General features: G+C 37.8%; 1 protein-coding gene across 4 annotated transcripts in view; it reads left to right on the top strand.

Annotated features, from left to right (window-relative positions):
* The first annotated feature begins 4072 nt into the window (after nt 1-4072).
* LOC124304964 (uncharacterized) overlaps nt 4073-25869 on the top strand; it is a 61660-nt gene continuing 39863 nt past the window's right edge. For 2 of the 4 annotated variants that reach the window (XM_046763804.1, XM_046763802.1), the window contains exon 1: nt 4074-4645. In XM_046763804.1, the coding sequence (XP_046619760.1) occupies nt 4525-4645 (121 nt within the window). In that variant the 5' untranslated portion in view covers nt 4074-4524. Of the gene's footprint in view, nt 4646-25869 lie in introns of all 4 variants that reach the window. The other 2 variants (XM_046763801.1, XM_046763803.1) reach the window with 2 other exon arrangements.

The raw sequence follows: 25869 nt of genomic DNA on the forward strand, positions 1-25869 counted from the left end.
AAAATGATTGCATGAATGAATAAAAGTCGTCCATTAGCTTCAATAGCTAGTTAAGTTAGCTTATACATTGCAATAATACAGCATATCTGTCATTAATAGTGTTTTTCAAAGTAGCCTACTAAACGAAATCCTAATATACATGACATATTTTGGCTCCTCCCTCTTTTTTCTGAATATGTTTCGCTAGCATTATTTTGAAATTTGGTAATCGGTCTTCTCTTTTTATTTCATTGAGTAGAACATCCTAAATTTTCAATCCTTCATACCATAACATTCTCCGTTCTTCCGTATTTATTCATCTACTGATATAAATATTTCCTTTTTTCCGTGTACCTACACCTTCTCTATATTGCATTAATTTTATATTATTTTGCAAGTATACAAGGCACAACACATTTACAGTTTTATATTCGACTACACGTGTATTGTACTCGATCCTTTCTTTTACCGACATAAAATGTAGTATTTCTAACATATCACTGCTTATTCTTACTCTTCTGATGCATCCAAGTATTATTCTCATCCCTTGGTTTTGCATTTTTTGTAGATACTCTGGAGGCATATGGAGGCAGCCAGAAAATATAGAAAGGACTGTATTAAACCTATACCTACGGAATCCGCAGAGGCATCCGCATGCTGATTTTGAGGTCAGTGCTGCTAGACCTTGCACAGATACCCTGTGGAGAGTTGCATGTATCACGTTCGTCATTCCCCGAGCATAATGAACACTCGCAGCTCAAACGAGTAGGTATCTCACTACTCGTTGGCGAGGGTGGTCGAGGGCCTTCCATCGCCTCGCCACGTCAGGGTTGAAGTTGGGGGAGGAATCGCGTCGAGCCATGCGGGGGTGGCATTACGGGGTGACGGACTGAGCTCTAATTAAAAATGTTCTCTTCCTCTCTTTCTCTTTCTCTGTTCGTAGAAGCCTCTATAGATATATCATAGCCAACGTTCAAACGCGACGGTGGATATACGCACATTTAAAGCGACAGATTTTTCCGGTACGAGCCGCAAAGAGAAACGAATCGAACCCGATACGTAGCAGGCAATGTTTGAATTACTACTGGACAAAAAAAGGAAGGAAGAAAAAAAAAATTGAGAGAGAATCGCGCGGCGCTCTTCAATAGCAGCGCATGAATAGAGTGTTTTAAAGGTCTACAGAACTTGAAAACTTTTGAATACACGTCTGTGGAGATAAAGTAAACAAAAAACATGCTGTTGCCGCACGCTTAGAATTACCATACAAGCTTCGTTTATACGGAATATCTTCCAAAGTCACTATTTAAACATTCTTCAACCAAGATTGTGTAATGAAATTGATTATTGTATTTGAATTTGAAGCTGCCAAGTTTACTATTCGATATAACGTACCAGGCAAATTCACTGAAACTATTCCTCTTGACTTTATAATACCGGAATACCGTTAGATAGAATAAGCTTCTCAACTTCTCAACTCTATATTATTATATTCACACGTGATGTTTATCCGGATACAAGAGAATTTACGAAAATTTGCTAAAATAGGAGGGTCGCAGCAGGTCCCATCCTTATCATTAGTGTCCCCCGAAAACGGTCAAATTCATCCTAATTACGGGGAATGAGAATATAGGGTTACGGGTCTAGAAATGACCAGCGGTCATTAAGGAAACGGTGATTGGGTACTGCGAAATTTTAACCCCTTAAATTCATTCTGCCCTCTGACTTTGTGTAATGATCACACCGATGAGAGATGAAACCGGAAATCTTGCACCTGCTCTTCTGTTATAATTGACATAATTTCCATCCACACTTCGGACAATTTATATTGATGAACCCAAACGAAAGCGATTTGCAAGTTTCGTAAGCTTCAAGCTTTTTTCCCTGTCTTCTGTTTTTTTTTCCTGTACATGTTTCGAAATCGTTTGGTTTCTCAATTACATGAATGTATGTTTTTTTCATTGTAGAAAATACGCAGAGGAACAAAAAATTAATACCCAATAATAGAGATTAATAAGAACTCGCGGTTTTCATTTGTCATTTTTCAAACGCACAGTTGGATCGTTCGAAGCGGGAGAGGCCTTTTTTATTTTCCAAATCCGTTCCACGCATTCATTCATCTCGCGCTTCATCTCATATTACGCCACGTACCCGCAGTTTTTTTTGTTTTCTTTCGCCTTCCTTTCTTATTACCTACCCCTGGTTTTCTCTTGAAACGTCACTTTGAAGAATTCTAATTTTTTTTTTTTCATTTTCTTTTCATTTTTCATCCTCTACATTTTCTATACACTCATCCTCTTCGTTTATTCGCTGAGAAGAGAGAACCTGCAGACCCGTAGAATATGCGAGTTATGTGTGCTAATACGAAACTGCCATAGCCATAACAATAAGCAAGAGAGCGAGGGAAGTCAAACAGAATTTCGCAATTCTCCGTAGGTCCAAGCTACCAATAATATCAGATCCAATAAAGAAGGGAAAGAAAAGCAGCAGCGTAGAAACCCGGGAAGAAAGGAAATGAGCGTCGAAATAATGAAGATATTAAATTTGATAAGACACCTTCTTTCGCTATCCGAAAGAACCGCAAACCCTTCATTTTCATCCTCAAAATTATTCACCCCTCGGACAATAATTTGTGGATATTTTTATTATTCTGCGAATGTCGATTCATTCGTCTATCTATTTTCAATTTTTATACGTGTACATCCATGAAACAAAAGGGAAACGAGAGACTTGTATTAGTCTTTCGGGAAGAATCTATGTGCCGAAAACGAATTAGACGAAATATATTACAAATCTTCTAAATGAGAATTACTTGCTTTAAAATCTGAAGCTAATGGTGCAATATGCACACCTATGGACAACCAAGTGTTTTGTCTAACGCGAAGATGGAAGGCACATCAATTAATGTGAAGTATCTCTCGGCTTGTACTGCGGAAATTATTCAAGCTGTATAAATCTAGAACTCGACTCATGGTGTAACTAAATTACCGTTAAACCTCCGTACATAGAGACAGCTAAGGGCGTAAAGGTACACCCTGTATATAATCGGACCCAAACGTTTGCGTATATATATCCTAATCTGAAATGCAAAATCTGAATAGCTCCCCTCCTCTCTCTGTCTGGCTCTCTTTCTCTCGCTTTCGCACTCTACAAGCCGAGCTCGACGACTCTGTGATTGTTTTGAAATCGAATCAAAATCTACTCGAATAGCAGTTATAACAGTAGCAACAGATCCGCAGTGATCCATCAGAATTAAACTGGTGTGAAATATGCATGCGTCAGATTTTATATTCTGTGTACAGGAATCACTCGTGCAGAAATGAAACCGCGGGCACGCCGCTATGCGGTTTTTCGCTAATGACTTCGCCGAGTGTCAGAGAAAAAAGGAGAGAAAAGTTGAAATATTCTAGTGTACTTTAAGCCACAGAATTTTAGTACTACGTGCCATGCGCTGCACCCAATCCCAAGTGCAAAAAAATACAAGGCACAGAGAGAAATATAAGAAAAAGAATACCACAGCTACGAGCAGGAAGGTATTAATGAACGTATGTTTTTGTAAATCTGCATAAGCTCCTGTAATGCGTGTAATAGTGATAGTAATAATAAGAAAAATAATGGTCTGGAATGTTGTTCCACTTGTACCTCAGAAACCAGAACGAGGAATGCGACAAAACTGAAGTATTGAAAGTGAATGAAAAGACGAATACCATTTCAAAGAAATTATTTTTTCTTATCACTGTTGTGGAAAATTTTTGTCAGGAAACGAACAAATTTTATACGAATACCAGAATGGTGGGCACATAAGTGTGTATATGTAAAACCAACACTTGATTGTTCTTTAAATCTAAAAAACTCTTCAGGGTCGGCAACGCCGACATAAAACATGCAACGTCTCGGACGTCCGTCGCGGCGTCGTGAAGTGTGTAAAAAGCGTTAAAAACTGGTAAATCGTTGGTGGTATAGCTTCGCTCCTAACTTCGGCCGCATTCGAGGGTTGAAGGGAACAGCCGCGCCGTCTGGTGAGCGCCGCCCGAATTTCGGGGGCGCGTATCATTTTCCACCCGCCATACGGTCCAGACGTGAACTGGCGAACATACGACGCAGGCGACGCAGTTTACGACCGACGTTCAGGGAGCGCGGTTGATGCTCCGGTTCGTTCTCTCATCTTCTCGCTCTCTCCCTCTCGTGGATGTGTACGTACTTCAGAGTGAGGTGCGCGGATGGTGCGAGACGACCTCGCGGTGAAACTCGATTCGAAATTCGTTAATGAAAGAGAAAAGATAATGAAGGAGAAAAAGTAAGAAAGAGAGTGAAAATAGACTCGAACAAACATACGAATACGGAGATCGGTCCGATGTTGTTATCATCGATTTGAAACAATCGAAAATCGGGAGTAAAGTAAAACGCGCGGAGACAATAAGAGAACAATCACAATAATGTGAATCTGTGCGAAGAGTTTCGGCTAATCTCTGATGCTTGTTTGTTAGTTACAATTGTTGAGTTCGAACCTCGCCGACGAAAGGACGCAGCCAGGTCATACTTCGCAGCATGGATCTACAACGAAAACAACAACAGAGGGAAGAGCATCGGGAGCAGCGACGCGACCTCAGCGTTGTTTTCGCTATCGCAGTGTCCTTGACGATCATTGCAAGCGGCGTTGGAGCGACTGGTAAGTCAAAATTTGAGATCGTGTTTACACGGTGTACTTTATTTGTCGCAAACTGAACACTGCGACATTTCGTCTTTTGTTTAATAACGTACGGTCGATCGATCGATCGATCCGCTTTTGTTTTTTCAACGGACGAGTTTAAATAACGAAATTGAAGTTAGTAACGTAACCGTAACAATATATTGCGGAAATAAAGTCTAATTTCTTATTTTAACGATGACTGGACAATGAAGGTGGTAATATTTTTAAATACGAGTAGGTATGTGTTTTTTTTATTACGGTTCACTAAATTTCACACAATTCTAAAATCACAAAATAACTTTTTCCCTCGGCATGATGAATCGTTGCGATAACGTTACTGACTTCAACATGATTTTAAATACGTTGTACATTTTTCTTCCTGTTACTTTTTTTCACTCATCAATCATTATCGCACGAAATACACGACGAAAAATATTTGCCACTCAACAATACTGGACGATAAGTAGAGGGATTGGAGCGTAAATCTAATTTGTGATCGTGAGAAGAGAAGAGAAGAGAAAACCGGTAGCGACGGCGGAGAGACGACACGTTTTTGGTAGCTGCAGCTGACTGAACGGGAAATGATCGAGTTTCCCTTGGATTTCCATTCCATCCTAGGTTATATCATCTAATTGCCAATTATTATACAATATGGAGGATTGATTGTTCATGTTGTTGTTGTTATCGTTGTGCAATTGTCATTGACGTCGATATCTACCGCTGCACACTTACCCACACATTCTAGGAATCACCGATAATTGACTGCATATTCGCTGTTCCGCGTTTCGAATCAACGCGAATGTACGTACGTATGTATAACAGTTATACCTACAGTACGTACATACGTATGTACGTATTATGTACTGGAATAAATTGCAGAATGGATGAAGTGAAGCGAAACGAACCGGCGCAATAATTGAATCCTCTTTCACCCTCTAATTGGAACGTTAATACCTTTTTAATTTTTGTTTCTGCCTAGCATTTTTTTTCTTTTTCTCTAATGTTAATCACCTATCTCCTCTATTTTCTTCTCGGCATTCCACGCGTTTATCTCGATATCACGCGATTAAAAAAGAGGAGCTTATTACCTCTAATGAAAACGAGTTACATCGGCACAACTAGTCTTAAACGAGACACACCCGCATCGATGCCGAATCCACGGCATCGACTTCAGCATCAATCTGCGAGGCCAGGAGACGAGGAAGGATGTCGACGATCCGCCGAATCGAGGACTGATCTTCCGACGGCAGCGGTGAGGGTGAATCCTGATTGACCGAAACCTGCGGCTACACGACGAAAAAAGAAGAAGTTGAACGGGGAGTAAAACGAACATTGACATCCCGAACTTGCGGCGCTTTTGTATCACAGGTATATAAAAATCCGACTGACGTTTCTCGAAGCTGGCCAATTCTGGGGGACGAAGGTGGAATCGGAACTTGCGGCGAATGGTGAGCGTCGATGCCTGCGGTTGATTCAGGGGGAAGATGCAGGACAGCGGGAAGCACGCGTCGTCATCGTCGAGGATTGTCCGTCGTCGCCTCTCCACCATCCAGGATCATCCCTGACCTGCCCGATAGAGAGATCGTACATATGCACTGTATGTACATACTACCTACACACGTCAGTCGGTATTTTATACCACCTGTGATACAAACGCCGCAGCGGACATCCGCTTGTCGAGATTTGTCATCGAGTGTCGCTCGTCTTAAGCTTTTTGTGCCGATAAAACTCGCTTTCACGAAACTTTCAGAAATCTCAAGTTTATCCAGGATCGATTCGGACTATGAACTTATAATGATAACACTCGAATCAAGGTTTCGCATTCTCTGAATTTATCTTCCTATCAGCAATCATTGATATTGATTATCCAATCGTTCATTTTTTTTTCTTTATAACAATTGGTTTCCATTTAACGAATCAATTGTTGACGAATTGAAAATGTTTTTTTTTTTTTTTCTATTGCAGAGTGAATGAATGCAATAAAATTGTCTCGAGATCATTGTATACTTTTCAAGTCTTAACCGTTCTTCACAAGGTTCTTTTGTTACCCACAACCTTTAGTTTTTTAATCATGTACCAGCGTAAACAAAACGATTTTGTTTCAGAACTGTATATATATATATATATAATTCACAATATACAATATATGTATATATATTAGACTGTATCAAAAAGAATCAGTAATTTTTTTTTGCAAAATTTAAGGCGAAAATATTGTTTGAAATGACTTAATGTTAATATTTAGAAGCGCCTCATCGCGAGTTTTTATGTCCCATTTAAATAACATGACAAATTTTTATGTTTTATCAACTTTGGAATTTTATAACTCGTCAGCGCATCAGTGTACCGATAAGACCGGAATGTATTTTTGTAGGGAATTGAACGCTTCGCGAAAAGGGTCTTTTATCATTTTATGATAAATCTTACTCTTTCAAAATTTATTCAAGGTTCTTAAATAACTTTCAACTCTTAAGTAGATTTATCACGAAACGATAACATAAATAAATATCTTTTTTGCAGAGCCTGCAATTCCCTACAGAAATAAGTTCCGGCCCAATCGGTTCACTAACGCATTGACGAGTTGTAAAATTCCAAAGTTAAAAAAACAATAAATTTCCAACGCTATTCAAATGTGAAATAGAAAATCGCCATCAAGCACCTTTAAATATTACATATTAAGAGCTGAAACTTGGACAGCATCGTTTTTTCGTCATTTATTAGAACAATATTTAGTCCTGAATTTTGAAAAAAAAAATGGTCGATTTTGTTTCTACACAGTCTAATACATGTAAACTCACACACATGAATATAATCTTGCCGCGACCCCGACGCTGCGCTTGCTTTTAGCAGCCTGCGAGAACTTATTGTACAGCTTTCGAGCTTTCTGCCTTCGTACCGTCTCTTTGTTCGCCAAATGCATGTAAAAAGGTATCCTAGGATATAATATCCCACATGTATATATCGTAACGTCGGAGGGGGGCAAACGCTTCGATTTGTCGCGTCTTATATTGAAACATGCATATACGCGAATTATACGTAGTGTAACCCTGTATCCTATGTATATGAAATATATAGGCCCTTCGCATCGATTTTCAACAAGCTCAAACGACGCTCGGCTTATCGCGTCGCTTAATCTTGCAACGTTAGCTTAAGAATGTATAGATGGTAGTGTTATACATCACATATGCATACATGCATACACGTGTTTACACAGAGTTATTGCGTACTGTTTCTGCACTTTATTATTTGTCGTTATGCGATGTTTCGTTATTATTTGTCTGTGTAATGCAGCCCATTCTTTATTGACCATATATTATGTACATGGGGAATTCCATGCGAACCTAACGAACGTCTGACCCTTGTCATTATTTTATTATATTGAAAATTCGTTTCTGCAATTGTCCCGACTTTCAAACGGTACCCTGAATTTCTTGACATTTTTTATTCAACTGGTCAGTTATTTATAAATATTGAGAACGATTTTGAAAAGGACGTTTCTTGAAATTCTTTAAAAAAAAATTTCGAACACTGTATTTTCTTTTTCAAACGTTTTGAAACCCGACCCGTGATGGAACGATTTTTTTTTCTTTCCGTTTTTTTTATAGCACTTTTAATTTTTTTGACCAACTGAAACATTGTTCAAACGGTCTGAAAATTCCGAATTCCGAAATTTCATTCCGAACATTTTCAGACCGGTTTCGTTACGAAGTTGATAAGAAAAAAAAAATATATCGATCGCGCCCAAAAAAAAAAAAAAAAAAAGTAATAAACAAAATTTGCCCCGTAATGGAACCAGTCTGGAAATGTTTCAAGTGAAAAATACAAGTATTGGGAATTTTCGGATCGTTCAAACGATGTTTGAGTTGATGGAAAAAAAAAAAATTAAAATCAAAGAGCTGAAAAGATTGAAAAAAAAAAAAATACTCGCTACCCATTATCGGCTCGGTCTGCAAATGTTTGTACTAGAAAAATACGGTGTTTGAAAATTTCTTCGGCATTTTAAAAATGTGTTCCTTTTGAAAACCGCTTTCAACACTTGTAAATAATCCAACGGTTGAATGAAAAAATTGGCAAAAATTCAGGATATACTGTTTCGGAGTTGAGACAAGAGGACGGACAAATTTTTTTTTTTTTTTCATTTGTCAAACAAAATCACGAACCGCGAGGATCAGACGCCGCGTTCTTCGTTCGCGAACAATTCGGCGATATTAACATTCGTCTCGAATATAATCTTGTCTGCCTTTTTGCTTGTCGGGGGGAGGGGGGGGGGGGGGGGGGGGGTTTACAGTATTCGTATATACAAGTCCTAGATATATATACCTGTAATCGAGCATATATAAGGTACAATATAAGGTGCGGTGCAAGGTTGGATCGGAAAATTGTGCAAACGTGGCGCGGCGGGTCGGTTTTGAATAGCTGACGTCTAGGTGACGCCGGCGTGGGTGGTGGATGGCTGCGTGGGCGGGTTTGGGGGAGGAGGAGGAGGGGGAGGGCTGACCTCGATCGATAACATCACCCCCTACCCCTTGGCGTATTGTAAATACGAACCGCGAATATCGTGCCCCGTTCCCTTTACCTTTCCCCTTAATACGAGAGTTGTTGCGACGTCGTGTATAACCTCTACCTGTATTATACATATACACACGTGTATGAACACGGAGGTAAATTATACACACCGCGTGCAGTTCGTTGCATTTTTACGACGAGAGTTACGGGTACCAGTTTTTCTATCTCTTCCCGTGCCTAATTGCTTCTGCTTCTTTTATTTATTTATTTGTTCCTTCCGCACTTGGGCTGGTGTTTTTTACGTATATAGATTTTGTGTGTGTGTGTGTGTATATATTTATTTATTTATATATATAATACATTACGTTGTTCGATTTGATATTCATTCGGATTTTTTCGTTCAACGAGCGTTGCATATAATAACTGAGTAAATGGTCGTGACTTATAGTAAGCAGGTATATATTTTGTTATTTTATTGCAATTATTGGTATTCCTATTCGTATCTTGTAGATGAAAATGGGTCGAGTGCCACGGGAGCGGGTGGATCGTGCGATGTGAAAATGTCGCGGAGAGTAATATCATTATAACGAATAGAAGAACGTGAGATCGAAGAGAGACGGGAATTAAAAAAAATACCTGCATAATATTTCAAATTAAACACTTGGTTAAAAACAAAAGTATATATACTGTAGGCAAAATTCTCTCTGCAGGTTTTTGCGTTACATTTTTCTTTACGGAACTTTTGTCTTTTTTTTTTTTTTTTGCTTCTTCTATTTGTTTGAATAATTGTCGGACACGCTACGTGTATAAAAAATTGTCATTTGTCGCGATATTAATTATTACAGAGAACAGGTACCTTTTCTATTTTCGATCAACGCTCGTCGGCGTGGAAAAAACAAAAAAAAAAAAAATTAAAAAAATATCCCGGTTGCCTCCAATTATTTGGCGCGTTATAATCTATTTCGGATTGATGAGAATTTTTTTTTTTTTCTTCTTTCACTCGTTTCCCGTCACTCGTTAATTTCATCGGCGACGAATTAATTTCTTTACACGTTTCTTTACATCGACCAATTTATTTATTTAATTTATTTTATTTACGTTTGTGGCAAACACGACCTATAGCCCTATATATATATATATATATATATATATATTATTCTTTGTTAAATTGTACGTTATATTATTTACAAGTACGCGTTTAATAATCTGGATATCGTTCGAACGGCTGTTTACATCGATTATTATCGTTACGTTACACCGTGTGTGTCTGTTGCGTTATATAACATGCGTAAGTACCGACGGTAATAAAGAATGGTGGTAGGGATGAAAAGGTGCGAGAGGCTGGAAAAAGCAATCAAATCGAACGCGAGAGAAATAAATATATGTAAAGCCGGTAATACTCTTATCCTTTTCCCTCCTCTTGTTTTTCCGCCACGCCGCCGCTGCTGCTGCTGCTGCTGCTGCTTTTCGTTCATTCGTTCGTTCGTTCGTTTGTTCGTCGTTCATCCGGCCGTTCCAATCTAACTAATTACACTTTTCGCTGTCTCTCTCTTTCCCTCTTTCACTCTGTACTCTTCTTTGTATCGAGGTTTCCTTTTGTCCTTCTCTTTTTCTCTCTATATCTCACTCTGCCGCGCGAATCTCATTTGTATTTCAAATTTACACACCACCACCACCACCACCTTGTCTCCCGTGTACTTTTATTTAGATAAACGCAGTATTTCGAAACAAAGACTCTGAACCAATCACATTTCCCCGAAAAAAACTCGCCCACGATTCTGTTTAATGTAGATATACGTTTTATTGTATACAAATTTCTTTTATTCTTTCTCCTTGCTGCTAAGCGTATTTTTTTTTCTTTCTTTTTCCTTTTTTTTTATCGGGAAAACTGCAGACTTTGTACGTAGGTGGGTAGAAATTTATGCGTGGGTGTTGGGAAAAGATATATTTTTAAATTGTCGAATCGTATCTCTGGGGGCTGGGTTGAAATTTCAAATTTGAACGGTTCCCAATGCGCCAAATATCAAATTTTTTGGCAGAGAAACTTAGAAACTTAAAGTAAAGAAATCAAACTTTGACGAAACATCAAAGTTCCGAAAGAACAAAATGCCGAAAGGGCGTAACTCCGACGAGTCGAAATTTCGAAAGTGCGAAAATGAGAAAAATTAAAAATCTGAAACATCGAAATTCCGAATGATCGAAGAATTTCAGTTCCGTGAATTTCTTTTTTACACCAATTCGTCGAGTAAACTAAGCCGTGCGAGTGTATTTTAATTTTCGTCATTTTACTCTATCGAATATTTATTTTTCGAAATTTTTCTCCATCGTAACTTTACTTTTCGAAACTTTGCCCTATCGTAACTTGAATTTTCAGAACCTCGCATTTCGGAACTTTGAGACCGTCGGCTTTCCGACGGTTCGAAACTTTGCCGTTACTTCAAAGTTTGATTTCTTTACTTCGAGCTTCCCCGTCAAATAATTCGTAATTTCAGCGCTTTCGGAACTTTTCAAATTCAGAACCTCAACTCCGTCCCTCAAGAGTGCGAAATCATCTACGCGTGTGAACGTTGGGAGAGTGAAATGACTAAAAATAAGAAAATATTATTTAGCGCGTGTATTATTACATGCACATGCGTGTGTAAAAGTAAAAGAACGAAACTTTTCTTTCGCGAGAGACAATTGAAACGAATGTCAAATCCAGGGGCCTGAAGACGAAGGAAAACCGCAAGTGTCGTGTCGTAACCTTTGTTGGACTACCTTTCCTTTCCTCGTTTCTCTGTCTCTCTCCGTCTCTTTTTTCTCCCGCCCTTCCTTTCCCTTCGTATTACATACACGCTTACACAAGGCGATTAAACAAGTAACGCATATTTTTTGTTTTCTCTTCTTTTTGTTTTTCCCGTCACTCATCTCGATCGTATTTAACACGTCAAGTAATGAAATCCTTTGAAGTACAGAAGGATTGAATTGAGAATTAAATTTTTGTGGAAAAAAGTTTTTGCCTTGCAATAATCAAAAAAGGATCGACGATAGCGCAAAATTGTCTCGTTTTTTCTAATTCCAACGATATTCAAACAGTTTTTTTAACGATACCTGTTTTACCCAATTTTTCTAGTTACTGTAACAAGTGAAATTTGTCTCAGTATATTTTCTCAATAATACGTCTCCGATATCACGTGAGTATAAAAAATCGAAACGTTAAATCCATCCGAAGTCTCTGATCGAAATTCGTTCCATCGTCGCTACGTATTGAAAAATATTGAAAAATTCACGCGTCAAGAACACGCGAACGAAAATAATGGAAAACCGTCCTCCAATACTCTCTTCGTTGGCTGTAATCGCCTATAAAATTTTTGACGAAACGAAAAATTGGAATTTTTATTCACGTACGGTTTGACGGAGAATGGACCCACATTCGCAACGAGAATGATTAAAATTCTTTTCACGTCTGAGAATTTGTATAATTTACGTAGATTTTAATATTATTGGAATACCGGAAGCTACGCCAAAGGAAAATGAAAAGGCAAAATTGAAGATACATAAAATTGTTGAATACAGAAATTGGAAATGTCGCGGAAAGGATTATTAGATTCGAATTTTCAGTATTTCTGATTGACGTATATTGCACGAATCGTATTACGTATACATACATTTTACAGAGGGAATAAATATCAAGTCGGGTCAATCATCGTCAGAATAACGTGTCAAGTACGTAGCTAGATTATGCCTTCACGGTAGGAGAGAAAATCAGGTTTTCATATGTGAGCGGAAAACGTGAATATATTTACGGTAGAGATAAAACGTCGAAGGGTAAAAATGATGAAAATTTTATAAAATATCGCGCAGATACGCGCCTACGGAATTTTTACGATAGTATTTTATCGACGAATTTTAAAGGTAACTAAATGATAAGTAACGATGAAATTGAATAATTAATAAATTGGTGCCGAGTTAACGCGCGGTGGAAAAGGTAGATGACTGTTTGACCATCCTTATACGTTCGTGACGTAAATAGTAGTGGATATCAGTATTTGGTCAGACTTGGAAAGTCGCCTCGCACTTTCACTTTTGTCGTTCATTATTTTCGACGATGTTTGAAAATTCTTTGTTTTGCAGCCGTTGCCGCAAATTTTGGTCGATGTGTTTATTATTATTATCATTATTTTATTTTTCACGCGCATACGCGTTTCGTGTGAAACAACAATGAAATCAAACGTTACGCTCGGAACATGTTTTATTTTTTATCCCCTCTCTCTCTCTCATTTTTTTCCTTGTTATTTCCTCATATTTGGTACGTTTTTTTTTTTTTTTTTTTTTCTCGCCGCCGCCTGTTGGAGGAGATATTTTTTAATATCTGGATAAGAAAAACGAGGGTAGCGACTGCGGAGTGAGAGAAGGAAAGAAGGAAAGAAGGAAGGAAATGGTAATAAAAATCGGATTTCAGTAACTTCTCGTTTTAAAACTTTATTTTTATAATGTTACGTACTTCGTTGTTCGGTTCTTCGATTCTTCGGTTGCATATTTCACGCCTTGGATTCTATTTGTTATACGTATACTATATAATATTTATGTATTTACGATTAGCGTGGGAAAATTTTAACGAAGCACATTTTTTTTTCTTTTTTTTTTTTTTTGGTAATTTAGAAGACACGTCTCTCGTTGTCGATAAAACTAAACACACCCTGAGAATCGTAGTGCAAATAGGTTAAAAATGAAAATTAAGTAAATTGATGATAAAAACGTTTCAAATAATATGGTTAATTTTTTTCGTAAGATCCTTGAAAGAGATAAAACAAATCCGTGTTACAACGGATGTTATTGCAAATTTAACGTCATTCGAAAGAAATCGTGTTTTTCAATTTTTTCTTTTCCCATTCAATTTTCTTTCTCGCTGTAAGAAATGTTTTGGGGTGAAAAAAAAATAAATACGATCGTTCTTTGCATGTAAAATCGTGAAACGGCCGTTAAAACTTTTCTTAGGACGACGATTATACTTTATATTTTTTCAGTTTCGAAACTTTTCGGCGCTTGGTTTTATTTATTTATTTTTTTTTTTTTACTTTTGGTCTTCTTTTCTTCCTTCCTTCTTTCTTTCTTTTTCTCTCTCTCCTCATCCCAAATTTTTCATCTTATGAATATACAATTATACGGGGCTCATACATATATAAATATAAATATATATTTTCAACTTTTCGGTTATACCATTTTGAATCGTGTATTTTAACTGTTGCGGGTAAAAATCCCGAAAGAGACGTAAAAGTCGACCGGTCGGAAACCCGAAACTTTTGCCGGATACAAATTTTGAAATAACAAACGATCGTTTGAAGTAAAAAATTATATTTCACGTACGCCGGATCGACAAATTCTGAAAATAATTGCGATCGGGTTTTTCGTTGCGTACTTCAAAGGAAAAAATTATGAAACCAATACGGGACATCGACGTGGTAAAATCTTTATCGATATATCGTTGAATGTTTTGCAAAACAAACATTATTAACGTATCGCAAATGGGTTTATAAAGACAGAGACGCGCCTGCGAGTTTAAATTACGTACTCTTTCTTTGTTTCCGACTCTTCAGCGGCGTCTCGTTTCTTTTTCTTTTTTCTTTTCCACCCCCCCCCCCCCCCCCCCCCACCCCCTCCGTCTTTGGCAACTTTTCACCCTCGAGCTTTCCTTTATAGTTTACCTGTTTGTTTGTTTGTTTGTTTTTTTTCTCATTTCCGTTTTTTTCCGTCCCTCGTATCACGTTTCGCGTATATATTTTCTCTTTTAATACGTTTCTCATTCGACTTTTGCATCGCGTCGTTATTTCGTTCGTCGACAAGTCGTACACGGAAAATATACACATGTTTTAAATTTTTTTCCTTGCTGAAGCGATATTAAATTGGTGAAAATTTTCGTCAACTTTTAAGGTTAGGAGAAAGAGAGAAACTTAATCTCTCTTTCACCCTCTCCCTCTCTCTGGCTTTATTTCCTTTTTTTTTTTTTTTTCGTTCACTCGGCGTTCTTATTGATAAATTCGCACGCAAATAATTATTCAAGTTTTTTTAAGTTGTGGCGAGGTTTGAAATTTTTATTTTTAACACAATCGCTAAGCCAGCGCGATTCCGGCGTAATATATATATATATATATATATACATATATATATACATATATAAGTGTAAGCGATCTAATATACAAACAATAAATAATTCCCCTTGATCCGAATTTCTTGTTCTTTTTCTCGTTTCTATTCCACTGTTGGAAGAGTTAATCGAAAGATGGATTATATTATTACTTCGACAACAGCAGCGATAACAGGAAAAAAAGACTTTCATTCACATACTCAGCGTATAATATAGTAGGCATACATATAACATCGAGGGTGGATGTAGAAGAAAAAGATGATAGGATGTATAGAGATAATTTTGAGGGCGGAGGGATATTATAGATATATATATATATATATATATAGGATAAGCGTGGCAGTAATTTTGGACATCGAACTGTACCGATAAAACCGATCTGGTCGTATCTTTTATATATATATATATATATATATATATATATATATATATATATATATATATATATATAGCGAATACCCCATAAAACCCGGATGAAAAATAGGCTTTCAATGAACGGACCTGACTTTCCGATCCCAAACTTTTTTTTTTTTTTGGAAAAATTAGCCGACTTACATTTCTGAAAAAATATATATACATATATATATGTATTATATGAGACTGTGTTTGGAATATTGCAAAGAATTCGAGGCGTGTTAATAAAATGACATTGTATATTGTCATGACGTTGAAAATCATTGACTCTTAAAGCCTTTATCTATCATTATAATATATGGTCGTTCCTTTACTTTGAGAGAGAGAGAGAGAGAGAGAGAGAGAGAGAGTCGGTACATTCTATTATAATAACGAAAGGAAGAGGTGGAAGAGGAGGAGGAAGGGATGACAAGGAAAAACCCAAAATGTCAGCCACTCTGGACGAGATCGTTTATCTATGCCCTTTAACAATAGAACGAGCCTTTATTTCCCTTTTTCTCTTGTCCCTGTTTTTTTTTTTTTTTCTATATTTTTCTTCCCGTTTTTGCCTTACCGCCGCGCGTAAAACGTACAATAGAAAATTGGGAGGGGGGGGGGGGGGGGGGGGGGGCAGTGGAGGAGAAATTTTTGTTGGTGTTTTTTTTTTTTCTTACCTTCCCCCTTTCCTGTTCTTCTTCTTCTTCTTTTTCTTTTTTTTCCCCCTTCTTCTTCGCGATTATCCTTTTCTGCATCGTCGTTTTTTACGATTAAGGAGAAGGAAGAAAAAAAGGGAAAAGAAAAGCGAAGCAAAAAACAAAATAGGAAAAAAGAGACCAAAAATTTGCAAACGACGACCACTGAGAAGAAAAATGTGCGTTCGTTCGAGGAATTTGGAAATTAACGAAACGGGGATATTGATACGGTCGATTCCCTTGTCTATTGTACCCTATACTACATGTACATTGTCTGAGGGATGAAATGAAACCCGCTCCGTTCATTTTTAACGCATACCTTGTATAACCGTGCGACTCGTCTCGATGATGTTACGTTCATGATAAAGTGAGAGAAAAAGAAAGAAAGGAGATTAGATCCTCCTCTGCGGCAGCGTTTGGACCAGAAATTCTCTCTCTCTTACTTCCAGACGTTTTACAAATGGAGTCGTCGCATTCAACCAGTGGTCGTCGTCTGTTGTTGTTGTTGTTGTTATTATTATTATTTTTTATTATTTATTTTTATTTATTTTTCCGTCCTTCTTTTTCTTCCGTTTCGTTTGATATCTTGATCATTCCCCTTCCTATAACAATATATGTATACACTATACATGGAATTGCCCTGGACGACCTTTTTTCTTCATATTTTCTTCAAAATGCTATCTTTAAATCTTTTAATCACACATTATTGTGCTGAATCAAGTTTTATAACGAGATAATACTTTATGGTTTTTTAGGCTAGCTGATTACGAATCTGAAATCAGATTTGGTAAATTTAAAATGGTGGATCCAGTATGGTGGATGAAAATTTTAAATTTGATTTGATATATATATATATATACTCTCGCAATTCGGCCAAGCAGACGACGGAATATCATTATCGCGCATACCGCGATTAATCGGACTTGCAAATTTCCACTCTCGCTGTATAGATCACATAAACCGCATACCCTCGGTTAACTACACCGCTTAGGATACACCCATTCACTCACCTCGTGTCTAACCTCCCCGATTTCTGCTCTGGGATGTACACGCGTGTATATATTAAATATATTATGTACCTGTACATACCGGGACGATCTCTTGAAATTTGAGAATCAACCGCGCATGCGCCGAATGATTAGATCTCATTGGTCGGCGAAATCTTACCGCAGCGATACTTTTGTCTGCGACGCAGGCGGGCCAACCTAAGAAAAATGTCTACGTTTGAATTTTCAAAGAGCGTAAGCGTTGAATTCCGACCGTTCTTCGAAGAATCGACTTTCCGACTCAAATAACAAATATGCTTCCCAAACCTTTCCGAGTCACTGCCTCGAATTATTTGAGAATCTAACCTCGAAAATTCGTACGCGGTTGATTTTCAAGTTTCAGGATATTTTTACGGTATACATGTATACATACATATCATGTATAATCGCACTCTTTCCTGACAGTCCTTAATAATACACGCGTAATATATGAGACCCATGGCAAATGTAATATGTGCCATGGTTATTCACTGGATGAAAAAGTTCAGCTCAGCGTAAAATAGCAAAAAAAAAAAAAACAAAAGAAATGAAGACGAATGAATGGATGGATGGATGGAATGTCTGGTAGCGTCGTGTATGAGGAATGGAAACTGAACGAAACCGCGGTAATAATAAAAGAAACGAATGAAATTACGTAACCAACGGACGGAATCGGGAGCGTGAGTTTTTCAGTATTAAGAAAGTTGCCGCAGGGGGGAAGGGAGGGTGTAAGAATGACGCTGCAGGATGAAGTATGACTTTTTATATATTCGCAAAAAAAAAAAAAAAAAAAAAAAAAAAAATGGAAAATTTTGTTCCGTCGCGTTTCTACGTTCGACTAATTTTTATTTTATTTTTTTTTTTCTCAACAAACTAGCGTGGGGAAAATTCTAAAAAATATGTATCATTATAAAATTGCGTATGAAAAATACGTAAGAAAAAAAAAATGCGTCAGCTGTCTGTGCTACAAAAAAAGAAGCAAGTTTTTTCACGTTAATTACTTATAACGAACATATAAATAAACAAATTATTGCAGTTTTACATGAAATTCTAGTGACTTTGACACCCAAGAGTCTGATGCGCGTATAAAAGGTACAAAAATATATTAAAAATAGGAAAAAACGAAATTGAGTTTAAACAGCCCTCGCGAAAAGTTGAACACTATTTAAGCTTATTGTTACGAGTACAGAAAAAAACTTTCTTCTTTTCTTCCTTCCTTGCTTGCTCTCTTGTTAAGGTTTTGCGAACACACAATCAGAGCGGAGAAGAAAATCTCCCTGCCATCCACGACGAAGACGACGAAGCAGAGGCGAAAGCCTTCTGTTTCGATCGTTTAAATTAGGCACAAATCTCGACTCGGTGAATTTATACGCGGTATAATTGCATGGAGGAAGGGAGGTGGTGGGTGGAATGGGATGGGATGGTTTCCGAGGATGATACTTAGGATGGATTTTCGAGGGTTGTGAAGCTAAGTAGGATTTACCGCAGGTATAGACGTACGGGGTGGAGGAGGAGCGTGACAACGATGATGGCGATGGCGGTGGCGGTGGTGGTCATAACTGCTAAACCACATCTCTCCGACACCCCGCAGATAACCAAACCTGTCCTCCCTTGGGTTCACCGCTAAACCCCTACCGATATACGTATAATAACTATGTCTGTGTACACTTGGGAACAATGAATCTGAGACGGGTCATTTTTTAACACTAGACAGAGTTACGTTGGCAACACTGACTGAGACAACTGCAGCGCCACAGTCGGCCGAGCGCTAAACGAAACTCAATCTCAATATACGTAACGTAACCTATGACCGTCGAATCTAACCTTAAAATTGACGCGTCAATTCAACAAGTCATTATCTCCGCGGTATTATAATTAACAGTATTCTTTAAAAAAAAACGTATATATATATATACATGTGTGTGTATCAAATGCATGCATTTTTCCATATAAAAATTTGACTGCTTCGACAATTTTATGGAATTGGCCTGATTATTTTTTTTCTATGCGACACGACGATTACTTTTCTGGGGGGTGAGCGCGAAGAAATTACAAAACAACTCAAATCAGAACCACCACCCTAGCTAGCTATATATACTGATAATAAGAAGTCTGAAGGGAGAGTGTGAGAGAGAGAGATTGAGTTTCAAGTTTCAAAATATGTGTTCAAATAGAGTTGATTAAGGGATGGCCCGGGTAACGTATATATATATATATGTATATACGTAAGGAAACTGAAAATGTCGAGAAGGCAAGTCGAGTTGGCGTCTCTTCTACCGTCGCTTTCGTTTCTCTCTGCGAAAAGTTGACAGTATCAACAGTGAGTTAAGTTGAGGGTTTCGTGACGGAAAACGTGGCCAAAGAAAGGAAGGAAGGAAGGAAGGAGGAAAAGAGGCGCCGCAGTCGCGCGTGTCTTTCCGAGTTAACGTCGACTGATCATCGTCTTCTTCCTCGACGTTTTTTTTTTTTTTTTCCGACGTAAACTTGTGGGAAAAAAGAGAACGGAAAAGAAAAAAAAAACGACAGAAGACTTGTAGGAACTTTTATCTTTGTATAAACTTTATTACACGTAATCCATGGGGACAGACAATTAACGGAATAAAGTGCACGGGTGCGAAAACAGTACGAAAGGGGGGAGAAAGTGAAGAAGAGTAAAACGTGTCAGAGAGAGACAGAGAGAGAGAGAGAGAGAGAGAGAGAGAGAGAGAGAGAGAGAGAGAGAGAGAGAGAGAGAGAGAGAGAGGAAAAGAAACGAAGATTAAAAATAAAAAAAAAAATAATAACTGACAATTTTTTCATTGTTGTTATTGTTATTATAATTTTCTCTGCGATATCCCATCTTGTACCTTTTTTTTTTTTTTTTTTGTAATAATCGCAAAAGCATAGAGCAAATTGAATTTCGTTGTACGAATTATCGTTTCTGATTTGCGTTATTTGGATTTTTTTTTTTGTTTCTCTTTTACAAAATTTTCACACTTTATTCGGCCTTCTTCTTTTTTTTTTCTCTCGTTCTCTCGGCACGGGCAACATTTAATCCGACTCCTATTTATCGAAGAGTAACTGCAAATTGAAGAAAATAATTATAGAATAAAAATAAAACATTTTTATTCCCTGTCTGTAGTTACTTGGTTATTTTTATTTTTACTTTTGTCCGGTTTTTTTTTCCCCTCGCCGTATTAATCGAACCAACCCTTTTGTGTGTTCGTGAATTCAGTCCGCTGATCTGGCGGTCTCCTTCTTTTTGTGAAATTTTTTGGTTTTTGACGTTCGCCCCTCCGATCCGTCCTAATTGAGTTGATCCATCGTATATATATATACGTACCGTGTATACAATTTTTGTGCCTCTGTGTTCTATGCATAATGTATATATATATACGTACACAAACGAAGAGTCACAAAGCAGCGTTGTGCCAAGGGAAGGGAAAGGGTTTAATGCTTCGATGGTTAATTTCACTTGTGTGTCATTTTTATCACGAATGCGTTGGAAGCAACGCATACAACGTTTGACGGATTGATCTCGTCCGTTGTACACCTATACATTATATGTATACAGGGTGTGTAATGTGTTTAAGACACACCGGTCGACACGAATTTTGAGGCTGAATTTGAGTGGTAAAAATTTTTATTTCTTTCACGCGATTGATAATGAAAGCAAGAAATTTAGATAGTTTTGTTAGATTAAAGTTTGATTTTGTAGAAAAATCGGAGGATATTTCAAATTTTTTCGAAAGAACCCTCGAATTTTTTTTTTTTTTTGAATCTCTTACGAATCTTTGATAAATTTTTCTACGCAAAAACGGAGCGAGGATTGTGAAACATAAGGAGAATAATAGAAGTAGAAGAAGAAGAATAAAGAGAAGACAAAAATGTACGTACGGAGTAGTTTTCTTCTTCTTCTTTTTTTTTTTTTTTTTTATTTCTTTTTCCATATCTTCGAACTCGTTCACGCACGGTAACCCCGATTTATTATTCAGCGTCCTTCTATCTTTTATAACCGTAGCCATACACTTTCCTCTCCATCATTCTTTGATTTTTTTTCTTTTCTTTTCTTCTTCGTCTCGTTCATTCTTTCTCCCTCTCCCTCCCTATCCGCATACACCGTAAAGAAAGAAAGAAAGAAAGTCTCTTCGAATAAGGTAATGCAGTATCACGATACCGCTGCAGGCTATCGGTTATAATAATATAAAAATCGTAACCACCCTCACGTCACATACATTTTTTAACACACGAATCATTGCTTCGCAGTGGTCACACATCTTTGAGAGAAATTGCATTTGTCGCGGTAACTAAAAAAATTTAGTGAAACAGGTATCGTTGAAAAAAACTGTTTAAATATTGTTTTTTTTTTTTTTTATTTCTACTCTACATCTTCGTTTCAATTACTATAATAATTCTCGACGACATTCGAGGTTTTCCGTCCGATTATTCGTCCTAGGTGCGTTAATGCGTACCTACGCATATCTGTAATTCCCGTAATGCTATTGACAGAGACAAATTGTCCCCTGCAGGCTTCGAAAAAGCCGCGTAACGTATCGCGTATGTATGCATATGTATGTAAATATGTATGCAAAGGCAAACCGCGCCCATATTAGTCAAACGAATCATGCGAACTCCGACATGCCCGCATATAATCATCGATTTATATTACACACGGGTTTTGCATCTACATATTTTATCCACATGCACGCCTGTATATTATACGTACGAATGTGCGTAACAAGAAAAGGTGAAACGGGCACGCGATGATTGATGGTTTTTTTTTTTTTATTTTTTTTTTGCATAATCTGTATAATTTACGTCAGACTCACGCTTAATACGTTGTATTATAACATATACTGGGTGATGTCAGATTGGTGAAGAGTGCAACGAATAAATTATTAAAAATTAGATTCAAGTCCATATTTTAATACTTGTACTAATTGTAAGTAACAAAGATGATTTTTGAAGTTGTATAAACAAAGACTGAAAAGGTTAGTTAACAAATATCTTCCGTCGATAATCAATCAATCAATCAATCAATCAATCGGCTCAGTTCGAAAACCGATATCGGTAAGTCAACGAGCAAGGTTTAGAAGGGAAAATCTGCGAGAGCCAAGGTGGCCATTAATCCAGAGTTAGGTTGCCTGCATTGCGAAGCAAAATACACGGTAGGCATAAATTTCAACTCGGGTCGACGTTAATAATTAAGTATTATCGGATTGCCGGTAACGCCCCAACCCGCATCTTCTAAATGTGCGTACATATGTAACCACGCACCATACACGGACATGGCCACGGCCATAGCCATATATATATATATATAAATATATATATATATATATGTTATATACGTGGTTTTGATCGAGTTATGGGGATGGACCCTGCGGAGGTTCGTCGATACTTTACGACAAGTAGAGAGAATCTCGGCGCAGTTCTTTTGCGATACAATTATTCGCCTAATAATAAATCCGCTTCGATTTATTAGGTTAATAAGGAATTACTTTGTATTACGCGATAACGGTGTAAAAAAGAAAAAAAAAAGGAAAGGAAAAGGAAAAGAAAAAAATTGAGACGAAACTCGCGGCAATTAAATGATGAAGGGAAAAATCACATCGCCTGATACGTTATGCATTTATTTGTTTCCTCTCTCTCTCTCTCTCTCTCTCTCTCTCTCTCTCTCTCTCTCTCTCTCTCTCTCTCTCTCTCTCTCTCTCTCCTCTCTCTCTCTCTCTCTCGCTCTCTCATTCTTTTTACTCGCCTTATCGGAGGGTGAAAATACGCGGCTTTTCCACTGCTGCAGAAAAAGGGGGCGATGAGGGTGGATAAAAAGAGGAACCGGAAGTAACCTCTTCCTGTCTCGTGTTATATATATATATATGTATATATGCATATGCGTGCATGTAAGTAATACAATATTGTATGTCAGAGTAGCACGGACAAGACTTTAATGAATATTTAAAAGTTTTTCGCCGTTGGCTTGTAAATATTTTAACAACCGGCGTGGTTCTGCGGCTGTAGCCGAAGAAAGAATATCGCGAAGTAGATGTAAGTAAGTAAGTAAGTAAGTAATATACGGAGAACGCGAAATTCCCGATTTTTCGATTTTGCGAAACTTGCAAGTAATGGGAGTCAAACTTTGACGAAACGTTCTGATTTTTGTTTTCTTCCTTCGTTCTTTCCCCGAAAAAAAAAAACCTCGCTCCCATTTGCATCGCTCTGTTATTAATTACGCGACGTCATGGCAACACGGAAGCTTTATCGATACAAAAAGTATAAACCGAAGCAACGAGGAGAGTATTTCGAAAATCAATAAAGACGAGAATTAACTGTTTCTACAGAGCGAGAGGAAAAGGAGGAGGAGGAGGGTTAGGTCAGCCCAGTTTGCATAACATCGCTTTTCACGAGGTTCGAGCTTCAATTTTCAAGCTTCAAGCCTCGAGCTTCGAGCTTCAAATTGCACACGAATCGATGCACTCGCGTGATTATACCGCACGTCTCTCGATGTTCCATTACGATTTCGAAATGAAACTCGCTCGGTCGTGCTTTTCAAAAGCATGCGGGAAAAGCTCGTGTCTTTGTTTTTCTATTTTTTTTTTTTTTCTTTTTCTTTTTCCATCATCCTCAAGTAGAATTTTTTTCCCTGCGAGGTTTCTAAATTTTCTTCAACTTGTTTTATTATTTTACAATTGCAATTTGTTTTCTGTTCATTTCTTTTCTTTTTTTTTTTGCTTTTTTTTTTTGCTTTCTTGCTCGTTACTCCAACGCCCGAAACGCCTGCGGGAAAAATTCGTTCGGCTGGATCGATAACGATGTGAATTTAGCAGGTTAAAAGAAATGAGAGGCATGAAAAAAAATAAATAAAAAAACGTGACAAAGAAAGAAAGAGAGAGAGAGAGAGAGAGAGACGAGAAGAAGGAAAACGTAAAAAGGATACGCAATAGATTTATTCTCAGCTCGCCAATCTGGAGAATTTCAACAAGCTTGGTACAATCAATGATTGCACAGAGATAGAGAAGCAGCGAAGGACTTAACGAAGCGTGCCGCGGTTCTGTTTCGCAATCAGAAATGCAAGACTGCCGGAGCTTTCGCGATTAGTTAGCTCAACGGCTACGCAATCGAATGCAAACTCCTCTCTCCTCTCTCTCTCTCTCTCTCTCTCTCTCTCTCTCTCTCCTCTCTCTCTCTCTCTTTCCGTCTCCATCTCTCTCTCTCTCCGTTCTATCCAACCAGTACGATTTCAACTACACGGATTCAAAATTTCATCAAACTCTCCTCGTCGATACAATATATCGGTCGTATTGTATTTAAAACTATGTGTGTATATATATAATATGTAACTGCTCGATTAATCCGTACCAACTGGATAGCTGTCGAAGCTAATTGTTAGCAATTTTTTTTTTTTTTTTGGATTTATATTTTTAGGATAAAATCGTAGGAAGGAAGAAAAAAAGAACAGTTAAGAAACGATAAACAATAAAAGCACGCACGCGTACGTATATGAATAAATGTAACCTTGCATACCGGTATGTTTTTATCATTTGATGTTGAAATGCGCATCGGCGAATCTCCCGATCTCTCGATCTCCTCACCTCGTCCGGAATTCAATCTGCATTATACACATGATTTATGTATCATATATGCGGCTATGTACAGAAAACATTTACCGTACGTGCATACGTGCAGACGTGTACGTATACATCATATATTACCTCTGACCTGTCACACTTTATATACATATATATATATATATATACACGTACACACACCCCATTGAAATCGCTTGAGAAATTCTTTACAGCATACGAAAGTCTGACGCTAAGGTTTTTCATTACCTACATTACGGATAGGTGCGCGCGTGTGTTTGTGTGGAGGGTATATAGAGAAAGAGAGAGAGAGAGAGAAAGAAAAGCTACACTCGACGGCGTTGGGGATAGAAATTGCAGAGTGAGTGTGAGAGAGAGACAGAGAGAGAGAGAAAGAGAGAGAGAGAGGGAATGAGCGAAGAAGAGGGGTGGGGGGGGGGGGTGGGGGGGGGAGGGGATAGAAAGGGGGGTGTAAAAGCAATTTTTTCGAATCGGACGCAACGACCCATCACCTTGCACAGGCAAGATGGCCGATTTATTTTTCACGGGCGTTTAATCTTTCAATGAAACTTTCTCTCGGCCGGCCCCCCCCCCCCCCCCCCCCCCCCCCCCCCCCCCTCACGGAACTTCCCCCCCTACGATCCTTGCCTGACACACACGCACACACACCACACACACACACACAAGTACCTTGTATAGGTAGATGTATATTTAAATAAATAAATAAACAAATATATATATATATATATACAGTCACGGAATGGCTTGGAGAAGATATTTTTCGCCAAAGATCGAAGCACTGTAATTATTCATATTATTATGTATAATATATTGAAACCGTTCGTGTTGGTTGGCTCGTGTTCCTTCTCTTTTTATCCTCTCTTTCACCTTTACTCTCTCT

This window comes from Neodiprion virginianus, chromosome 5, assembly GCF_021901495.1.
Source record: "Neodiprion virginianus isolate iyNeoVirg1 chromosome 5, iyNeoVirg1.1, whole genome shotgun sequence".
In the NCBI taxonomy this organism is placed as follows: domain Eukaryota; kingdom Metazoa; phylum Arthropoda; class Insecta; order Hymenoptera; family Diprionidae; genus Neodiprion; species Neodiprion virginianus.